We start from the raw sequence: 21,520 nt of genomic DNA on the forward strand, positions 1-21,520 counted from the left end.
CACCTGAGCCACAGCTCCCAGGCCCGCAGCTCCCAGGCTGACAGCACCCAGGCCCACAGCTCCCAGGCCCACAGCTCCCAGGCTGACAGCACCCAGGCCACAGCTCCCAGGCCCACAGCTCCCAGACGATTTTTAGTCTGTTCTCCTCAATACCATGGCCCATTCCCAACTCTGCCCCTTGTTCCATACTCTATCTTTAAACTCTAAATTAATCTAGTTATTTCCTTCATGGCTACATGCCCCATCAGTCAAGTCCAGGCCAACGGTGCACCGTGCTGTGTCTGCTCCCTCTCAGAACGAGCTACTTTGCGGAGGGAAGCTGACCGTCCCCGCAAGTCTGCCCTCCTTGGGGCAGCTGCATGGTCTCCACCCGCTCTGCACACTGGGCAGCCCTCCTTGGCTCCCTTGGAAACACAGGCCTGCTTCTCTTTGGGTCCTGACTGCTTCCTTTGGTTGACTGAGTACGCGTTTTAAAATTAGACCTAGAGGCTTCCCTGGTGGCACAGTGGTTAAGAACCCTCCTGCCAATGCAGGGGACATGGGTTTGAGCCCTAGTCCAGGAAGATCCCACATGCCACGGAGCAACTAAGCCTGTGCGCCACAACTATTGAACTTGCGCTCTAGAGCCCACAAGCCACAACTACTGAGCCCATGTGCCGCAACTACTGAGCCCACGTGCCACAACTACTGAAGCCCATGCGCCTAGAGCCTGTGCTCCGCAGCAAGAGAAGCCACTGCAATGAGAAGCCCATGCACTGCAATGAAGAGTAGCCCCTGCTCGCTGCAACTAGAGAAAACCCACACACAGCAACAAAGACCCAATGCAGCCAAAAATAATAAATAAAATTAATTTTTAAAAATGTTAAAATAACATAACATAAAATAAGACCTATTTTCGATTGCTTGTTAGGTCCACAAGGCCGTGCCAGCAGACCCTGGATTGCTAGCTTCCGTGGGGTACCAAGTGTAACTGATGCCAGAGAACAAGGATAAGGCAACAGCCAACGTCACCCAGATCTGGTGTCTTGTTTCATCCTTCCCAGGCCCCCCACTGCGTGGTCTCCAAGGGGAGTGCCAGCACCCGTTGGAGTGCAGAAAGTCTCCCCCAGGAGTGTTCTACTGAGAAAACTTGGAGGATCAGTTTCTAGATCCTCACCTTTCACATGCACTTTTCTCGAAACTGGTGAAGATAGTTCTCACACCTGGTACCTTACTCCTGTGCCCTGCCCCAGGGGTGCAACCTCGGGGGGGAATTTGAAATACTGGTTTCTGCCAAACTGTTAATGATTGCTCAGCTTCTTCATCTTCCCATCTTTTCCATCTCATACATATTTCTATGAAGGCTAAGCCTGGGTCTGTGTTGAGATGTTCTACATTTAGAATGAAGACACTGATTCTTTTCACTGTATCTGGAAAGTTTTTCAGGATAACCAAAATATTCACAATATACTAGATAAAAACCAATGGATAAAAAAATGTAGGTGATTTGAGATTCTGGGTGCATTTTAAATAAGATAGTTAAAACTTTAAAAATCAAAGTATATAATGAAGTATTTAAAATATAGTCAATCCTCATCTTTGTCTAGTTTCATAAAATAGGAAATATTTGTCTGCCTCTGTTTAGTACGAAATACCTTAAACCTGTGATGAGTAATTTTATATATCAGCTTACACCTTTGAGGGGGTACAGAGCTTTTCAAAATTCTGTTAGCAGGTACATGAGCAAAACCATGTGAAGACTACTGTGCAGTAATTCACTACTAGAGTGTCCCAGACAGGCAGCACCTTAGGTCCTGCCCACACTTGCTGAATCACAATCTGCTTTTTAAAAAAAAAACAAACAAAAAAAACCCTTGGGCTTCCCTGGTGGCGCAGTGGTTGAGAGTCCGCCTGCCGATGCAGGGGACACGGGTTCGCGCCCCGGTCTGGGAGGATCCCACATGCCGCGGAGCAGCTGGGCCCATGAGCCTGCGCGTCCGGAGCCTGTGCTCCGCAGTGGGAGAGGCCACAACAGTGAGAGGCCCGCGTACCGCACAAAAAAAAAAAAAAAAAAAAAAAAAGTAAAAAAAAAAACCCTTGGGGAGTCCTTATGAACATAAATTTCGTGAAGGCCTGCTAGCCCATCATGGGTCACAGCTGTACTTTTAAGTACTCTCTAAGCCTCAGTTTCCCTGTTGCTAAATGAGGATTCTAACACCTGGCTCAGAGGGTAAAGTACTTGGCCACAGCAGGTGCATAGAAAACAATGGCTATTTTCATGCCTCGAACGGGACTCTTGTGCCAGCTACCCAGATGGCCCCTGGTTGGGAGTTCACAAATGCTCCTATTTGCCAAGGAAGGCAAACAAAAGTCCTCTCCTTTCTCAGGCTTGACACATGGGATCCCCGGGCTACCCAGCCTTGAGTGGGTACATCTCTGTGCATCTGGACTATTCTTCCACCTCCCACACCTACCTGCCATCTGCACTCGCCAGACATCACCTCCAATTTTCCATCCTGAATCCCAGCAGGAGACACTCCCTCCCTGATCTCTGCCCTAAACCACAAGTCACATTTCTTATCACCAAGAAAATGAAACCCAAACAATTCCTCTAGACTTTTTTTTCCATAAAATAAGAAATCTAGGTATACCAGATATTATCTTCATAAAAGTACTTCATCATAATAACTCAGCAGTTTCATTTACAGGGTCCCTTACTCGAGGATACCTCTCTGATAGTCATAAAAATTCAACAGGACAAACCAATTTTAGAAATTGAGAGGCAGGCAGTTTCGTTTTTACCATTTTCTCGCAAATCATTAATCAAAGGCCATTCTCAAGTCCAGCAGACTCTGCAGTTTTTCTGTACAAAGGCTGATATTTATTTTCTACCACTTGCCACTGACTAACAGAGCCCTGCAGAAATGTTTAAGTGTCTGCACTTACATTTAACTGACTCAAGAGTTTAGAAGAACCACCCGCTGGACTCTGGCCCCAGGGGCCCATCCCAGGATTGGGAGACTCAGCACATGAATATTTGTCCAGCAAGTACCTTCAAGGTCTCCTGAAAGGTCGGCTCCACCGTGTTCTTTTGGACTCCAGTCTTGCGTTTTCCCTGGGAGGATCTGTCAGGCAGCAGATAGGTCTTTACGTACCTAGTGGCCAAACATAGACAGGACAGGGTGAAAAGCTCAGCGTCGGGGGCGGACAAAGGGTTCAGGAGGAGAATCACACGTCAGCGTTTTCTTTACCCTGCTTCCCGCTGCATTTGGGGTTGACAGAAAGGGCTCAGGGGCCGCCACTGACGGTGAACAATGACAGTGCTGGGTACACAGTCTCTGGCTGTAATCCTCGGGAATGCTCCTGGGGGTGTGAAGCTCCCCGGCTTTCCTCATGCCCTACTCCTGGAATCTACTCATCACACTCCACCTGTCACTAGGTGACGACCAGGGAACCAGAGGCGCCCAGGGCTCTGTGGGTGGCAGATTTCTAACCCACCTGGATACCAAGGCTGTGTGCCAGCTTGTCCTCCCCCGATGTACCTCTTCTCCCCAACCCGCAAGAAAACAAAGTTGAAATGGAAAGTGTATGTCTCACACTTTGGTTTTCCTTGTGTGGCCTCAGACACGGCGTCCTGCCTGCTGAGGACCGGTGTTCCCGGGCCCTCTCCCTGGGTCTGGAGGCCATGCCAGCAGAGGAAGCCTGACCAAGGCCAGCCCCGCGCTGCCCCCTGCCCACTCCACGAAGCTCCGTCCCAGGCCGGCCCCTCCACTCAGGTCCCGAGACTGCCCCTCCTGGCTCTTCCAGCAGCTTTACTGATGCAGTGACAGCGCTTGCCCAGGCCCTGTACCCGCAGCCTAGAAACAGGCTCAACTTTCTCAAAGCAATGAAGAGCAGGGACCCTCCCTCGACCTGGGCTCCCCCTGGAGCCCAGTCTCAGGCCTCTTCCCCGCTTCCAGCCAACTTCTTGGCAAAGTACTCAAGGCTCATTGTCACCAATACCTCACTGCTCGTTGACTCTTAAATTGTTGATCATTACGAGACCCCTCACACGTGTAAAACAGGAGACATAAAATAGACCTGTATAGCTTAAAGCATTACAATAAAATACATGCCCGTGTATCCAGTCGTTAAGTCCTCTATTTCCTTTCTTATCCTCTGTCTGGATGTCCTATCCATTACTGAGAGTGGAGTATTGACATTTCCAACTATTACTGTAGAACTATTTCTCCCTTCAATTCCGTCCGTTTTTGCTTCTTGTATCTTGATGGTCATTAGGTACACAGACATTTGTAACTGTTATAACATCTTGCTGTATTGAACCTATTATTAATACAGAATGTCCTTTATCTTTTGTAAGCTGTTTTGACTTAAAGCCTATTTTGCCTGATATTGGTACAGCCACCTTGCTCACTCTTGGTTACCATCTGCATGGAATATCTTCCACTTGTGTCTCTGGATCTCAAGTGAGTCTCTTATAGATGGCATATAGTTGGATCTCATGTTTTTATGCGTTCTGCCAATTTCTGTCTTTTGACTGGAGAGTCAAGTTCATTTGTATTTAAGTTAACTACTGAGAAGAAGTTCTTACTTCTGTCATTTGCTGTTTCTTTTGCCTCATAGCTTTTCTGTCCCTCACTTTCTGCCTTACTGTATTCTTTTGTGTTTAGTTGATTTTCTGTGGTGAAATGTTTAAATTCCTTTCTCATTTGTTTTGGTTTTTGTTCTATAGCTGTTTTCTCCGTGGTTACCAAGGGGATTACATTTAATATCCTAAAGCTATAACACTCTAACTTGAATTTATACTAACTTAACCTCAGTAACATACAAGATCCCTACTTCTCAGCTCCATCCTCACCTCTTTCCACTGCTGATGTCACCAAAATACAGCTGTATATATGTGTGACCAAAAACACAAAGTAAGAATTCTTTTAAATGCATTAGTCTCTTAAATTATCTCGAAAACAAAGTGTGGAGTTACAAACCAAAATGACAATAAGAGACCAATAATCTTTTAAAATGTCCTAAGTCATATAAAAAACAAAAAGTGGAATTACTTACCACTGTTACAATAATACTTGCTTTTATAATTGCCACTGTATTTGCCTTTATTGAGATCTATTTTTTCATATGTCTTAAGTTACCGTCTAGTGTCATTTCATACACTCTCTCACCTTTTGTTTAGCTGAGGATGTTGTAATTTCTCCCTCACTTTTGAAGAAGAGTTGTGCTGTGTTTTTTTTGTTTGTTTGTTTTTCCTTTTAGCACCTTAAATATATTGACTCACTGCCTTCTGGCCTCTAAACTTTCTGATGGGAAATCTGCTGATAATCTTATTGAGGATCCCTAGTACATGATGATTCACTTTCCTGCTGCTTTCAAGATTCTTTGTCTTTGTCTTTCAAATGTTGGTTTATAATGTGTCTCAGTGTGGGTGCCTGAGTTCATCATACTTGGAGTTCAAAGAGCTTCTTTGATGTTTATATTCATGTCTTTCATCAAATTGGGGTAGTTTGCAGCCATTATTTCTTCAAGTATTCTCTCTGCCCCTTGCTGTCTCTCTTCTCCTTCTGGGACATATGTTGCTTATGTTGGTCCACTTAATGGTGTCCAGAAGGTCCTTTAGGTTCTGTTTGCTTTTCTTTAATCTTTTTTCTTTCTGTTCTTTAGACTCAGTAATTTCCATCATCCTATCTTCAAGTTCACCTATTCTTTTTTTTTTTTTTTTTGCTGTACACGGGCCTCTCACTGCTGTGGCCTCTCCCGTTGCGGAGCACAGGCTCCGGACACACAGGCTCCGTGGCCACAGCTCGCGGGCCCAGCCGCTCCGCGGCATGTGGGATCTTCCGGGATCGGGGCACAAACCCGTGTCCCCTGCATCGGCAGGCGGACTCTCAACCACTGCGCCACCAGGGAAGCCCTCTTTTTTTTTAATTAATTAATTAAATTTATTTTTGGCTGTGTTGGTCTCCGTTGCTGCGCATGGGCTTTCCTCTGGTTGCAGTGAGCGGGGGCTACTCTTCATTGCAGTGCGAGGGTTTCATCGTGGTGGCTTCTCTTGTTGCGGAGCACGGGTTTCAGTAGTTGTGGCACATGGGCTTAGTTGCTCCGCAGCATGTGGGATCTTCCCAGACCAGCGCTCGAACCCATGTCCCCTGCGTTGGCAGGCGGATTCTTAACCACTGCGCCACCAGGGAAGCCCACCTATTCTTTCTTTTACCTGCTCATACCTACCTTTGAATCCCTCTAGTAAATATTTTGTTGTTAAGGTTTTTAATCTCTTTATTGATATTTCTGTTTTGTTCATACATCATTTTCTTGACTTTCTCCACATCTTTCATTAGTTCTTTGAGCATCCTTAAAACAGTTGTTTTAAAGTCTCTGTCTAGTAAACCTACCATCAGATCTCTTTCAGGCACAGTTTCTGTTGATTTATTTTTTCCCTTTGAATGAGCCATACTTTCCTGTTTCTTTATATCCCTTGTGATTTTTTTTTTTGTTTTACACTGGACATGTCTAATAATATGTTAACTCTGGAAATCAGATTCTCCCCCTTCCCCAGGGTTTGCTGTTTTTTGTTATTTGTTTTTTAATTGGGTTTTTCATAAATTTATTGATGCAGACTGTCTCTGTGCCAAGGAGCAGCCTGAAGTGTAAAATCAAGATCTTCTCAGATCTTTTCTGAACCTGAACCTTTCCCTGGGCACGTGTGGTCACTTTTTAATTTTCCTTGTATATACAGTTACTCTTGAATGTCCTGGTCTTTAGTATCCAGTTCCCAAGAAGGGGAAAAAAGAGAAAAATGAAGAAGGGAGACAAATAAGGGCACTGGCCCTTTAAATACTTGGTAAATCACTTCAGCCCAAGGAGGAGGGGATTGCAACAATGTGGGGAGGTGAAACAACAATGGCTGCCTGCCTTTTTTTTTTTTTTTTTTTTTGTACCTCTGCAGTCAGACCCAGCAATCAGAGAACAGGTCCCTGATATTTGGAGGACAGGATCCTTTGCCCATCTGGCTCCTACAAGCTGTGTTCAAGCTGCTCTAGGAACATATGCACAGCTGCCTGCCAAGGGGTTGGGCATAGGGCGGATGGCTAGTTAATACTGCACTAAGAGCCGGAATTGACTGACATTAATCTCAATTTACCATCCAAGACTTCCCCTAGGAAGTTGAAAGCCTTCAAAAGACTCCAGAATTCCAAAACAGTTCCATCAGACAGATTCTGCCGGTGCAGCTGTCTACAGGGGTAGATGGGTTCCTGAGGCCTCCTACTCTGCCAGTTTTCAGAATCCTCTCTTGACCATGTGTTTCCTTTACAAAGTATTGAGTTTTGTTCTAGCAGGCATTTCACTTACTGGAAACTCAGTTTGATCCTATCAAGGATTGATTTGGTTAGTTAGGGTGGGTTAGAGAAGCCCTACTACCAAGCTTTTCTTTTCTGGGGTCCACTCAATGCCCCACTCCACTTTGGGCAGAACACCAATCTTGGGACTTCCCTGGTGGCACAGTGGTTAAGAATCCACCTGCCGATGCAGGGGACATGGGTTCGAACTCTGGTCTGGGAAGATCCCACATGCCACGGAGCAACTAAGCCCGTGTGCCACAACTACTGAGCCTGCGCTCTAGAGCCTGCGAGCCACAACTGCTGAGCCCACGCACCACAACTACTGAGCCCACACACTACAACTACTGAAGCCTGCATGCCTAGAGCCCATAGTCCACAACGAGAAGCCACTGCAGTGAGAAGCCTGTGCACCACAACAAAGAGTAGCCCCCGCTCGCCCCAAATAGAGAAAGCCCGTGCGCAGCAACGAAGACCCAACACAGCCAAAAATAAAATAAAACTAAAAAAAACCCCCCAAAAAACACACCAATCTTTCCCAGCACTGTGCAACTCCCGGATTTTTCATTCAACTTACCATCCTCCAGTAGCTATCCTCTGACAGACCTCATGAAATCTTGTCCTGTATCTGAACAGCTTAGTATTTGGCCAAAGCCTCAAGGGATCCCTATGTGGATTTTAGGTCTACTTCTCTATGCACTTCCCACCTCACCTGCTTAAGAATAATATTTATTGAACGTTTATTATGTTCTCAACACTCTTCTAAAGACTTAATACAGGCTAGTTCAGGGAAACACAACAATCCTTTGAAGTAGGTGATAATATAACCTCCATGTTACAGTGAGGACACCGAGATATGGAGAGGTTGAATAACTTATCAGAGGTCAAACCCTGTAGAGAATTATGGGAGAGACCCAACATGCTTGGAAGGTCAAGGATTGAATAAATGGAGCTGACGGGATTGGAAATGAGTCTGAAGAATGGACAGGATTGCGATTTCCACGTATGGGAGTAGCACAGGGGAAACAGTCTCAGAACAAACATGAGAAAAGCCTCATATTTGGTACAAGTCAGGGGATCGTTTTGGAACAGTGACTATTCCAATTTCTCCAGAGCAGAAGGTACAGATAGGGGAATAAAAGAAGACTAGAAATATAGGAGGAATCTGTTACGGAGAACCATAAGTGCTATAGCGATGCACCTAATTTGTCTGGCACTGAGGAGCTACTGAAGATTTCAGAGCAGAGGAGAGTTTGACTGGACCAACAATCCATTCCTTTCGCCTAGCTGGTCCTGAAAATAGTGTGCTAAAAATGTTCCATGGTGGAGGGAAAAAAGGCCAAAATGTGGTCCGTACCTTAAGCCGTGCACAGAAAATCAGTTCCAGCTCTAATATGAAAGGATCTAAGTGGGAAAAAAACTCTGATAGAAGAAAACAGAGAAGAATGTATTTATAACCTTCAGGTGGCATTCTCCTACAGACTCAAACAGCAGACATTTTAAAGGAAAAGGATACATTGGACATTAAATTCTTTATAAGAAAAGTCATCATAAACAATGTCAGAAAACAAGTAAAGCTAAGAGAAGACACGTGCAATATGTAGAACCAATGGAGAATTGTCTTGAAAATGGATTTTTAAAAAGCCAAACTCCTGTAAATAACTTTTTAAATGACAAACAATTCGATAGAAAACTGGACAAAAGATATGAAATGGGGAGTTCATAGAAGGGGAGTGTATCTTAAGTGATTAACTCATATATATCAAGTTGCTCATCTTTGTTATTAATCAGTGAGATGCATGTTAAAATAATGAGACATCATTTCATATCTACCAACTGGAAAAAAATTAATCTCTTTATGGATTGTGTGAGACAGGATTTTAATTTTATTTTTCCTACACGGAAAATCAAATTTCCCAGCACCATTTATTGAAGTTCATCTTTTCTGCATTGATTATTAATAGCCTCTTGATCATTTAAGTTCCCATGTATGCTAAGATCTGTATCTGGACTTTTGATTCTGCTCTATTGACCTCCTTGTCTATCCTTGCACCCATAACACATTGTTTGAATTACTAAGCTTTTTTTTTTTTTTTTTTTGGCTGTGTTGGGTCTTCACTGCTGCACGCGGGCTTTCTCTAGTTGCGGCAAGCGGGGGCTACTCTTCGTTGTGGTGCGCAGGCTTCTCTCATTGTGGAGCACAGGCTCTAGGCACACAGGCTTCAGTAGTTGCGGCACGTGGGCTCAGTAGTTGTGCCTCACGGGCTCTAGAGCACAGGCTCAGTAGTTGTGGCACATGAGCTTAGTTGCTCCTTGGCATGTGGGATCTTCCCGGGCCAGGGATCGAACCCATGTCCCCTGCATTGGCAGGGGGATTCTCAACCACTGTGCCACTGGGGAAACCCTGAATTACTAAGCTTTATGATAATTCTTAACATGTCTTTTTGTTTTTATTTATTTATATATATTTTTTACAATTACCTTGGTTATTCTTGGACTTTCACTTTTCCATATGAACTTTAGAATCAACATGTCTATTATCATATGCCAAAACTTAGACAAAGAAACTTACGGATTGCACTTTTTCTTCTTTTCCTCCCCATAGGCAAGGTTCTTACAGGCCTTGATGCATATTTCTAAAGAATGAGTTCTGAAGCAGTAGCGAATGGCAAATTCTATCTCTCCAGTGACATTTGCGTTGTCAAAATTGCCCATCTCTGTACAAGTGCTGTTAATGCTAATTAAACTTCCCTGAAATCAAGAATGACAGATATGTTACTTCACAGTTAATCAATGTTTTTGCAGTTCTGGTTTCAAGATAGCAAATAAATCAAAATTTATACAGAGCATGCGTCCTGACTCATGGTAAGTTAATAACACACCAGCCAGCTTGTACTTTGCAAAATAAGTTGCCACATACTGTGTCTTAAGGAGACGAGGCGTCCTCAGAAGGGCCTGTGTTGCCCAGATACGGTGTTTGCCTAGCAGTACGGGTTGCACAGTCTCATTCTTGAACACAAACCACTTGGGAAGAAGCAGACTATCTCCCGTGCAGTTCTGCAAAGCTAAATCTCCAAGGGCGGATAATAACCCCACGGCAGGAAGAGCCCTGGGGAGAGCAGCACAGTGCGGGGGGCCGAGTGACCGGGATCAGAGGGAGCTGGACTCAGAGTTCAAGTGGGAAAATCCATCCTGTTCTCACTGGATTATGGTGAGGCGCACACGGACGAGAGTACGTACAATATGCAAAGACGACAATAAACTGTGTTTAAATTTTTATGGGTCCCCAGAATGACCAACAAAACCACCATCGTAAGTTAGGGCACCCTAAGCTGAGGTGATGTGGAGAAGTAGCGCAAGTGACAGAACAACCCGCCTCATCACTGTTGAATTTGCTTAGGAATTTGTCACCCTGTGCATGCAACCAATCTCAGTGACGACTCTATAGACAGCGGGAACCCCACGTGATTCCCACTTTCCCAACTGGTTCCTCAACACCGCAAAACATCCTGGAAACAAGCTAAGAAGAAAGTGCGAGTCTCTCTCACTAGAGAGAGATCAAAACAAAACCAACAACTCAGAGGGCCCCGAACCTGAACTAGCTCATGCCAAGAACCCAACCACAATGGGCTTCCCTGGTGGCGCAGTGGTTGAGAGTCCGCCTGCCGATGCAGGGGACACGGGTTCGTGCCCCGGTCCGGGAAGATCCCACATGCCATGGAGCGGCTGGACCCCTGAGCCATGGCCGCTGAGCCTGCGCGTCCGGAGCCTGTGCTCCGCAACGGGAGAGGCCACAACAGTGAGAGGCCCGCGTACCGCCAAATAAAAAAAAAGAACCCAACCACTTTCACCACACCCAGTGCCTGGCCCTGAAAAATGTTATCCACCAACACCCATGCAACTGTTGGGATGGGAAACAGTTTTTAAATTTCACACACCTGGAAAGGCGTGGAGTGGTGAGACCGCACAAAAAGAGTGCAGACAGAAGGTGATGGGGAGGGAAGCTTGGCAAGAGGTGTGAGCAGCTTAAGAAAAGCTGAAGGTAGGTGTTAAAAGTTCTGGTAATTAACCTGCGCTCATCACGGGACTCCACCCCGGGCTACGTCAGACTAAACTGTACTACACCAACTCTTCTGCCAAGAACAAGTAGAAAACGGAATTGAACGACAAGCAGTTTGAAGGCACTGTAGAGCTACCGGGACAGCCAGGCTGCCAGGGTCCACGATACTAAAGAGGAGCGCAGCCAGGTGAGCCTGACGTCCTGGCTGTTTCCCTTTGAGGCATCTGTCAGTAGGTGAGCAGCAAGGCGGAAAGGCTGTGAGGCTCTGGAGCTGGATACAGTGACCAACCCAAGTGCTGGGGGCTGTGAAGCAGTACAGAACTTGAGGAGAAAAGGGAGACGCACTAAGGTGAGAGTGATGCTCGAGGCTGCTTTTCCCCTCAAGGTCTTTGCTGAGTTGGAAGCCGATGCTAAGAGTCTGAGCGGCTTAGAAACACCTTCAGAAGTTTCACCTTACTAGAGAGAAGAAACTGGTGTTCAGGCCCACCACAGAGGAGGGGCCTGGTAAACGTCCAGACCCTCAGCTGGGACCCCTCAAAGGCTTTCCTCCTGGGAGTCCGAGTGCCCTGGAAGCAGACCAGTCCTCCCAGAGGCTGAAACCCAGCTCTGAATGAGCTCAGTACCGGATGGGCAAAGACTCCTGGCCTCCACCCTGGTGGTGCGCTGGAGCAAAAGCAAGTCTCCCTGAAGGACGATCACATCCATCTCTCCCATTCGGCTGGAACTCGAGGACAGCAGGGACCCTGCACGTTTCTGCCCTCTATCAAATCTCCAGCACCAGCTCAGTGCCTGGCTCATGGTAAATCCTCAAGACACATTTATGAAATGAATAAAGAAAGCGCATGAAGCATTTTCATTTAAAAAGTTGTCTCTGTAAATATTATGGCATGATGTGCTGTGCCCCTTGTCCTGAAGGAGCAGTAGACGTGAGGTAAGAAGACTTGGGTGATAGTCCTGACCCTGGATGACTTTAGTTACATCCCTTAACTGCAGACTCCAGAGGGAAAATATTTTAAAATAAAACTACATGGGGACTTCCCTGGTGGCCCAGTGGTTAAGACTCCATACTGCCAATGCAGGGGGCCCGGGTTAGATCCCTAGTCTGGGGAACTAAGTCCCACATGCTATGTGGCTAGGCCTAAAGATTTAAAAAAAACAAAAACAAAAAAAAGCAAAAAAACCTATATGTAGGCACATCATAATAAAATTGCTGAGAATCCAGGACAAAGAGAGAAAGCTTAAAAGCAAAGGCAAAAAAGCTATGATTACTTCCATGGAAGAAACAATAGGGCAGGAGAGGGTGGGGTGCAAGCATTGCTGGGGAGGCCGGCATCTTCTGTTTGGGTGGGAAGGAGAGTCGCGTGGGCGCAGACTTGAGGAGGTTAATTTCAGTATCAGGAGGATTAGGGAATTCCAGGCTCGCTCTTTTTTTTTTTTTTAAGAAGTGGGAAGGGAGGTTTATTTGTTAAGAATGAGGAAGAAACGTGGGGAGAAGTTTTGAAAAGAGGTTTAAAACGACTGAAGAAGGTGTGAAATGATTGTTGTGAGAGCAGGAACCTGAGTCGCCCAGAGAAACACATCAGGATGGCTGGCACTGTGCATGCATTTGGAGCTGGTGACGCAACAGGGCAGACCCAATCCCATGCACTCACACTGGGCATTAGGTCTGCCCTACTGTGTGCACAGCTGTTCAGGTGCAGGTACAGAGAAGGTGCACAGCTGGCTCATCTAGCTTGGCATCCAGAATTAGAAAGCAACCAGGAAGCACTACAAGTACTCATCCTTCATTTTATAAGATAAGCAGAGGTCAAGACAGCTTGAGAACACAATCATAGTAGGGGACATTAACACCCCACTTTCACCAATGGACAGATCATCCAAAATGAAAATAAATAAGGAAACACAAGCTTTAAATGGCACATTAAACAAGATGGACTTAACTGATATTTATAGGACATTCCATCCAAAAACAACAGAATACACTTTCTTCTCAAGTGCTCATGGAACATTCTCCAGGATAAAGCATATCTTGGGTCACAAATCAAGCCTTGGTAAATTTAAGAAAATTGAAATTGTATCAAGTATCTTTTCCAACCACAATGCTATGAGACTAGATATCAATTACAGGAAAAAAATTGTAAAAAACACAAATACATGGAGGCTAAACAATACACTACTTAATAACCAAGAGATCACTGAAGAAATCAAAGAGGAAATCAAAAAATACCTAGAAACAAATGACAATGAAAACACGACGACCCAAAACCTATGGGATGCACAAAAGCAGTTCTAAGAGGGAAGTTTATAGCAATACAATGCTACCTCAAGAAACAAGAAACATCTCAAATAAACAACCTAACCTTACACACCTAAAGCAATTAGAGAAAGAAGAACAAAAAACCCAAAGTTAGCAGAAGGAAAGAAATCATAAAGATCAGATCAGAAATAAATGAGAAAGAGATGAAGGAAACAATAGCAAAGATCAGTAAAACTAAAAGGTGGTTCTTTGAGAAGATAAACAAAATTGATAAACTATTATACCCAGAATCGTCAAGAAAAAAAGGGAGAAGACACAAATCAACAGAATTAGAAATGAAAAAGGAGAAGTAACAACAGACACTGCAGAAATACAAAGGATCATGAGAGATTATTAGAAGCAACTATATGCCAATAAAATGGGACAACCTGGAAAAAATGGACACATTCTTTGAAAAGTACAACCTTCCGAGACTGAACCAGGAAGAAACAGAAAACATAAACAGACCAATCACAAGCACTGAAATTGAGACTGTGATTTAAAATCTTCCACCAATAAAAGCCCAGGACCAGACGGCTTCACAGGCGAATTCTATCCAACATTTTGAGAAGACCTAACACCTATCCTTCTCAAACTCTTCCAAAATATAGCAGAGGGAGGAACACTCCCAAACTCATTCTATGACACCACCATCACCCTGATACCAAAACCACACAAAGATGTCACAAAGAAAGAAAACTACAGGCCAATATCACTGATGAACATAGATGCAAAAATCCTCAACAAAATACTAGCAAACAGAATCCAACAGCACATTAAAAGGATCATACACCACGATCAAGTGGGGTTTACCCCAGGAACGCAGGGATTCTTCAATATATGCAAATCAATCAACATGATACACCATATTAACAAACTGAAGGAGAAAAACCATATGATCATTTCAATAGATGCAGAAAAGGCTTTCGACAAAATTCAACACCCATTTATGACAAAAACCCTCCAGAAAGTAGGCGTAGAGGGAACCTACCTCAACATAATAAAGGCCATGTATGACAAACCCACAGCCAACATCGTCCTCAATGGTGAAAAACTGAAACCATTTCCACTAAGATCAGGAACAAGACAAGGATGTCCACTCTCACCACTACAGTTTTGGAAGTTTTAGCCATAGCAATCAGAGAAAAAAAAAGAAATAAAAGGAATCCAAATCGGAAAAGAAGAAGTAAAGCTGTCACTGTTTGCAGATGACATGATACTATACATAGAGAACCCTAAAAATGCCACCAGAAAACTACTAGAGCTAATCAATGAATTTGGTAAAGTAGCAGGATACAAAATTAGTGCACAGAAATCTCTTGCATTCCTATACACTAATGATGAAAAATCTCAAAGAGAAATTAAGGAAACACTGCCATTTACTACTGTAACAAAAAGAATAAAATATCTAGGAATAAACCTACCTGAGACAAAAGACCTGTATGCAGAAAATTATAAGACACTGATGAAAGAAATTAAAGATGATACAAACAGATGGAGAGATATACAATGTTCTTGGATTGGAAGAATCAACTTTGTGAAAATGACTCTACTACCCAAAGCAATCTACAGATTCAATGCAATCCCTATCAAACTACCAATGGCATTTTTCACAGAACTAAAACAAAAAATTTCACAATTTGTATGGAAACACAAAAGACCCCGAATAGCCAAAGCAATTTTGAGAAAGAAAAACGGAGTTGGAGGAATCAGGCTCCCAGACTTCAGACTATACTGCAAAGCTACAGTAATCAAGACAGTATGGTATTGGCACAAAAACAGAAATATAGATGAATGGAACAGGATAGAAAGCCCAGAGATAAACCCACACACGTATGGTCACCTTATTTTTGATAAAGGAGGCAAGAGTATACAATGGAGAAAAGACAGCCTCTTCAATAAGTGGTGCTGGGAAAACTGGACAGCTACATGTAAAAGAATGAAATTAGAACAGTCCCCAACACCACACACAAAAAAATAAACTCAAAATAGATTAAAGAGCTAAATGTAAGGCCAGACACTATAAAACTCTTAGAGGAAAACATAGACAGAACACTCTATGACATAAATCACAGCAAGATCCTTTTGGACCCACCTCCTAGAGAAATGGAAATAAAAACAAAAATAAACAAATGGGACCTAATGAAACTTACAAGCTTTAACACAGCATGGAAACCATAAACAAGACGAAAAGACAACCCTCAGAATGGGAAAAAATATTTGCAAATGAAGCAACTGACAAAGGATTAATCTCCAAAATATACAAGCAGCTCATTCAGCTCAATATCAAAAAAACAAACAACCCAATCCAAAAATAGGCAGAAGACCTAAATAGACATTTCTCCAAAGAAGATATACAGACTGCCAACGAACACATGAAAGAATGCTCAACATCAGTAATCATTAGAGAAATTCAAATCAAAACTACAATGACGGGCTTCCCTGGTGGCACAGTGGTTGGGAGTCCGCCTGCCGATGCAGGGGACACGGGTTTGTGCCCCGGTCTGGGAGGATCCCACATGCTGCAGAGCAGCTGGGCCCATGAGCCATGGCCGCTGAGCCTGTGCGTCCAGAGCCTGTGCTCCGCAACAGGAGAGGCCGCAGCGGTGAAAGGCCCACGTACCGCCAAAAAAAAAAAAAAAAAAAAAAACACACTACAATGAGGTACCACCTCACACCAGTCAGAATGGCCATCATTTAAAAATCTACAAACAATAAATGCTGGAGAGGGTGTGGAGAAAAGGGAACCCTCTTGCACTGTTGGTGGGAATGTAAATTGATAATTGATACAACCACTATGGAGAACAGGATGGAGGTTCCTAAAAATACTAAAAATAGAACTACCATATGACCCAGCAATCCCACTACTGGGCATATACCCTGAGAAAACCATAATTCAAAGAGTCATGTACCACAATGTTCATTGCAGCACTATTTACAATAGCCAGCACATGGAAGCAACCTAAGTGTCCATCGACAGATGAATGGATAAAGAAGATGTGGAACATATATACAATGGAATATTACTCAGCCATACAAAGAAATGAAATTGAGTTATTTGTAGTGAGGTGGATGGACCGAGAGTCTGTCATACAGAGTGAAGTAAGTCCAAAAGAGAAAAACAAATACTGTATGTTAACACATATATATGGAATCTAAAAAAAAAAAAAAAAAAAAGAGGCTATGAAGAACCTAGGGGCAGGATAGGATAATGAAGCAGATGTAGAGAATGGACTTGAGGACATGGGGAGGGGGAAGGGTAAGCTGGGATGAAGTGAGAGAGTGGCATGGACATATATACACTACCAAATGTAAAATAGATAGCTCGTGGGAAGCAGCCTCATAGCACAGGGAGATCAGCTCGGTGCTTTGTGACCACCTAGAGGGGTGGATAGGGAGGGTGGGGGGAGACGCAAGAGGGAGGAGATATGGGGATATATGTATACATGTAGCTGATTCACTTTGTTATAGAGCAGAAACTAACGCACCACTGTAAAGCAATTATACTCCAATAAAGATTTTTTTTAAAAAAAAAAGACAGATTGAGACCCACCCAAAAACTACAGGCAAATCAGAAGTGGAGCTGGAAGTGGGCCTTTGTTTTTAATCCCTTGGGCCACTGACTAATGGTAGTGTCTCCGAGTAATTCAACTGCGTATCTGCTTGGCCAGGGAAACTGCAGCCTCAGATAATGAGAGGACTGCAGAGCACGTCCTTTGGTCTACCGCATCCCTCAGAGATAACTTATGACTTCACCACCATTGCCCTGGGAGGGTTTTCTGCTTCTATTTTCCCTGTAGACAGAGCAGAATCTTCAAGCAAGTTGAACCTTTGAGCAGCAAACGGGGTTAATCAAGAGGTCCCAGCCCAGAAGAACAACTAAGAACTCGGCCTGACTTTTATTAGAGCCATGGGCTCTGTCTGGTTGTGAAAGAAAAGTAAATCTGAGCAAAAGCGAAGGAGAACTACTTTAGTCAGGTAGGGAGCATTCAGTGACTTTCTCTGAAGGTCACAAGTTATCTATTATACCCGCAAGCAACGCCTGATGCCCTTTGATTTTACAAAAGCAGAAATCAAGGAAAGTCAACTGAAACCACAACTATACTAAAAACAGATAAATAAATCTTGATCCACAAGAGCACGCGGAGAGCATTACTGCAGGGAGGTCAGATGGCCGCTGTTTATCAACGTTTACGCACAATACATAAATGTTTTTGAAACCTCAAAGTTCTTTGATAATTGCAATATTGTTTTCAAACAAACATGGTAGAACCTTAAATATTACAGCATTCAGATGATTTTTTCGAGAGACAGACCTCTAAGAGATCACTTCAATATAATTGTCTATTATTTACTCTGGTTTTTGTTCTTAATAAAAAATAGATTAATATGAGTATATAGCTAAATACAATACTCTTTTTTAAAAAGTCACTGCAACCAGAGATGTTCAGAAATACTAAAGGAAAGTGGAAGCTTCCAAAACCCCAATGAGTGCTGTGAGCGGGGGCGGTGAACGCTTTGAGCCACTCCCCACTTAGTAGTGACCCAAATGCCACATCTCAAATCGATGTTTAAGAGAAACAACTAGGGAGTTGGATTGTTACTTCAAAGATTAAAAACCCTTCCATCATCCAAGCTCCTGTCCATCCATGTGCAAGGAACTCCGACGTGTATGCCCGGCATGTGGTCACTTTGCCAGTCACTGTGTCTTCACTGCCAGGGAAAATGTCAACTGCATGAAAACATGGATATAAATGCATTCCTTTTTAGATTTTTTAAAAACCAGAAGTGAAGGCAAAATGGAAACTCAGACAGGAACTCTAATGATTTTTCCCCCCAGGGAATCGCTAAAAATTTACCACTCTACCAAGTTCTAGCTCCTAATGACTGGAGGGGTTTTTTTGGGGGGTTTCTTTTGGTACGTCTTTTTTTTTTTTTTTTTTTTTTAACACGAATTGGGGTTTTTCTTCTCACAAACCTTACATGTTTATGGAGAAGATACAGAAAACACAGATAAGACCAAAAACTATTTAATAAAAAAGCATAAGCCCTTGGGCTTCCCTGGTGGCGCAGTGGTTGAGAGTCCGCCTGCCAATGCAGGAGACACAGTTTTGAGCCCTGGTCCGGGAAGATCCCACATGCGGTGGAGCAACTAAGCCCATGCGCCACAACTACTGAGCCTGCGCTCTGGAGCCCGTGGGCCACAACTACTGAGCCCGCGTGCCACAACTATTGAAGCCCGTGTGCCTAGAGCCTGTGTTCCACAACAAGAGAGGCCACCTCAATGAGAAGCCCGTGCACCGCAACGAAGAGTGGTCCCCACTCACCGCAACTAGAGAAAAGTCCGCATGCAGCAGCGAAGACCCAGTGCAGCCAAAAAAAAAAAAAAAAAAGCATAAGCCCACCATTCTCAACCTCTTGGTATAATCCTTTCAGTTGTTTTACAGTGTCTACAGTATAATCATTTTGTTTTTATAAATATGGGCTACTATATACTATTTTATAACTTGATATCTTTATCAATATCTACTTTCCACATTAATATTCTTTAACATTATTTTTAATAGTTGCAAGGTATTCCTCTGAATAAATGTACCATAATCTATTTAACCATTGCCCTATTTTAGACATTTTTGGCTATTTTCAATGTTTCAAAATTTAAAAAGATTATAAACAATGCTGTCTTTGACATCCACATATACACAGTTCTGGCAACATTCATGATGATTCTTAAAGAATATTTCCTGTAACTAAGATATTTGGATTAAAGAGGACATGCATTTTAAAGCATCTGATGTATATCACTGGTTGCCCTCCAGTTCACCCCAGCAGTTCACATGAACACCTGCCTCTCCCACATGCTGGCCAACAGTAAGCTGTGCCACTTTTTTTGTCTTAAGATTTTTTTTTTTGATGTGGACCATTTTTTTAAAGTCTTTATTGAATTTGTTACAATATTTCTTTTGTTTTATGTTTTGGTTTCTTGGCCATGAGGCATTTGGGATCTTAGCTCCCCGACCAGGGATCGAACCCGCACCCCCTGCATTGGAAGGCGAAGTCTTAACCACTGGACCACCAAGGAAGTTCCTGTGTCACTTCTTAAATTTGCTAAAATGGTCCCCAAATAGCACTTGCTTTAATTTCATACTGATTTAACTACTCAGGAAGTTGAGTGTTTCCCCTATTTATTGCCCATTTGTACTCCTACTTTTGTAATAAGTAGAGACTTAATAAGCTTTTTCTAGCCTCAACTTCCTGTTTCTCAGAGAATATAAATGTCTCAGAAGAGAAGGCAACATCTTTGGACAAGAAACGAAACGTATTTGCTTTGTGGGTGTTTAGTTTCCTTAAACAAACACTGCTTCAGACTATGGGGAACAGGTTTGGATTGAATATGTAATAATTCAATCTCATGATGATAAATGTTCAGGACACAAATCGGAGAAGAGTTTAGAAGAAAGGGAGTTGAGAGAGCCGGGTTGAATTTGCACTATAGTTTGGAGGTACTTCCCTAAGAAACAGTCTGAGTAAGATGCATAGACTCGCCACATCCTCTTACCCGAGCATCCGTCCTGACGACTCTGAAAGATCTAGGTGTGGATCAGCCCCAAGTGACCAGAGCTGAACCAGGGTGTGGGGGGCAGTTTAAGAGTTCAACAACTCCCCTGGGATAAGACAAAAGACCTGGGCTTTGACTCACAGTCAGAGTTCTGCAGTGACTGCGTGACCTTAGCAAGTCACGTAACCTCCATGAGCCTCGGTTTTCCCATTTGTGAAATGGGACAATAGCATTTATTATTATCCCATTTCCATGGACAAGATCGTTGTGAGAATGATCGGGAGGCGAAGCTCCTAGCTCTGTAGTTAGCACACAGTAGGCTTTCAATAATAGCTCTGATAGGAATGAATCCAACCATGTCACAAATATTTACTGAGTGCCATTGAAGGGTCGGGCACCGCTCTGGGCACCTGGGTATTACAGCAAATGATAAACCACAGGTAAGCTAATTATATAGCTGTAGAAGGTGATAAGAACGCAGGTGAACAGAGAGCAGGTGAAGGCAAGGCAAAGCAGGGCAGGGGGTAGACCTCCTGAGAAGGTGACTTTGGAGCAAAGATTTGAAGGGAGGGAGGGAGGGAGTTTGGTGCCTGGGAGAGGGAACAGCCCCAGGAATGCCCAGGGCAGGCGTGAGTCTGGTTGTTCTAGGACTAGTGCTGCTGAGCAGAATGAGCAAGGGGGCAGGTGTGGATGGTGCACAGCTCGTGCAGGGCCCCATGGAGCACTGTGGGGTGGATCCTAGCCCATGTCCCTGCCGCTGCGTTGGTTTCTGGGCCTTGAAGGAGCTTAGAGGCCAGTCTAGCGGACTGTGGACAGTCTGGGCTCCCTGGGAAGGAGGGTTTAGCCTCATCCTCCCGGATCAGCCTTATAAAGGCTCAAGCTAGCTGGAGTCTTTGGAGCCCGTATGTTACCTGGGGTGGAAGCAAACCTTCCCATGGATCTCAGAAAAGCTCCCAGAGGCCACTCCTATGCTTTGCCTGTCTGTACCCACCATGGGGTTCAACCCTAGGAGAGAATGTTCTGGAGCCGCCCTTGCTTACCTCCCCCTCGGGGAAGCATTTCCTCAGTGCTTTCACCTTTCTCAACTATTCTCCACTGTAAACAACACCAAGGACGGTGCTGAGTCATCCTCCAACACCAGCGCTCCGAGATACCCTGGCAGGACCACCCCAGACTCTCATGACCTCAGGGCATCCAAGAAGCGGAGGGTAACTCTGTCTGGCTCTGTTAGGACCGCTGTGCGACCCAGGACAGGAGGCTGCGCTCAGCACGAGTTGGGAAGG

The 21,520-nt window shown here is 44.0% G+C and overlaps 1 protein-coding gene across 1 annotated transcript in view; it reads right to left on the minus strand.

The window, feature by feature from the left end:
* The window catches only part of SYTL3 (synaptotagmin like 3), a 77,108-nt gene that overhangs the window by 5,629 nt on the left and 49,959 nt on the right, over positions 1-21,520 (minus strand). Inside the window, exons 9-10 of the mRNA XM_060114822.1 lie at positions 9,895-10,073; positions 3,032-3,134 (exon numbers count right to left, since the gene is read on the minus strand). Of these exons, the coding sequence (XP_059970805.1) occupies positions 3,032-3,134; positions 9,895-10,073 (282 nt within the window). The remainder of the gene's footprint in view (positions 1-3,031; positions 3,135-9,894; positions 10,074-21,520) is intronic.

The sequence above is a fragment of the Mesoplodon densirostris genome, chromosome 12 (genome assembly GCF_025265405.1).
Source record: "Mesoplodon densirostris isolate mMesDen1 chromosome 12, mMesDen1 primary haplotype, whole genome shotgun sequence".
Taxonomy (NCBI): domain Eukaryota; kingdom Metazoa; phylum Chordata; class Mammalia; order Artiodactyla; family Ziphiidae; genus Mesoplodon; species Mesoplodon densirostris.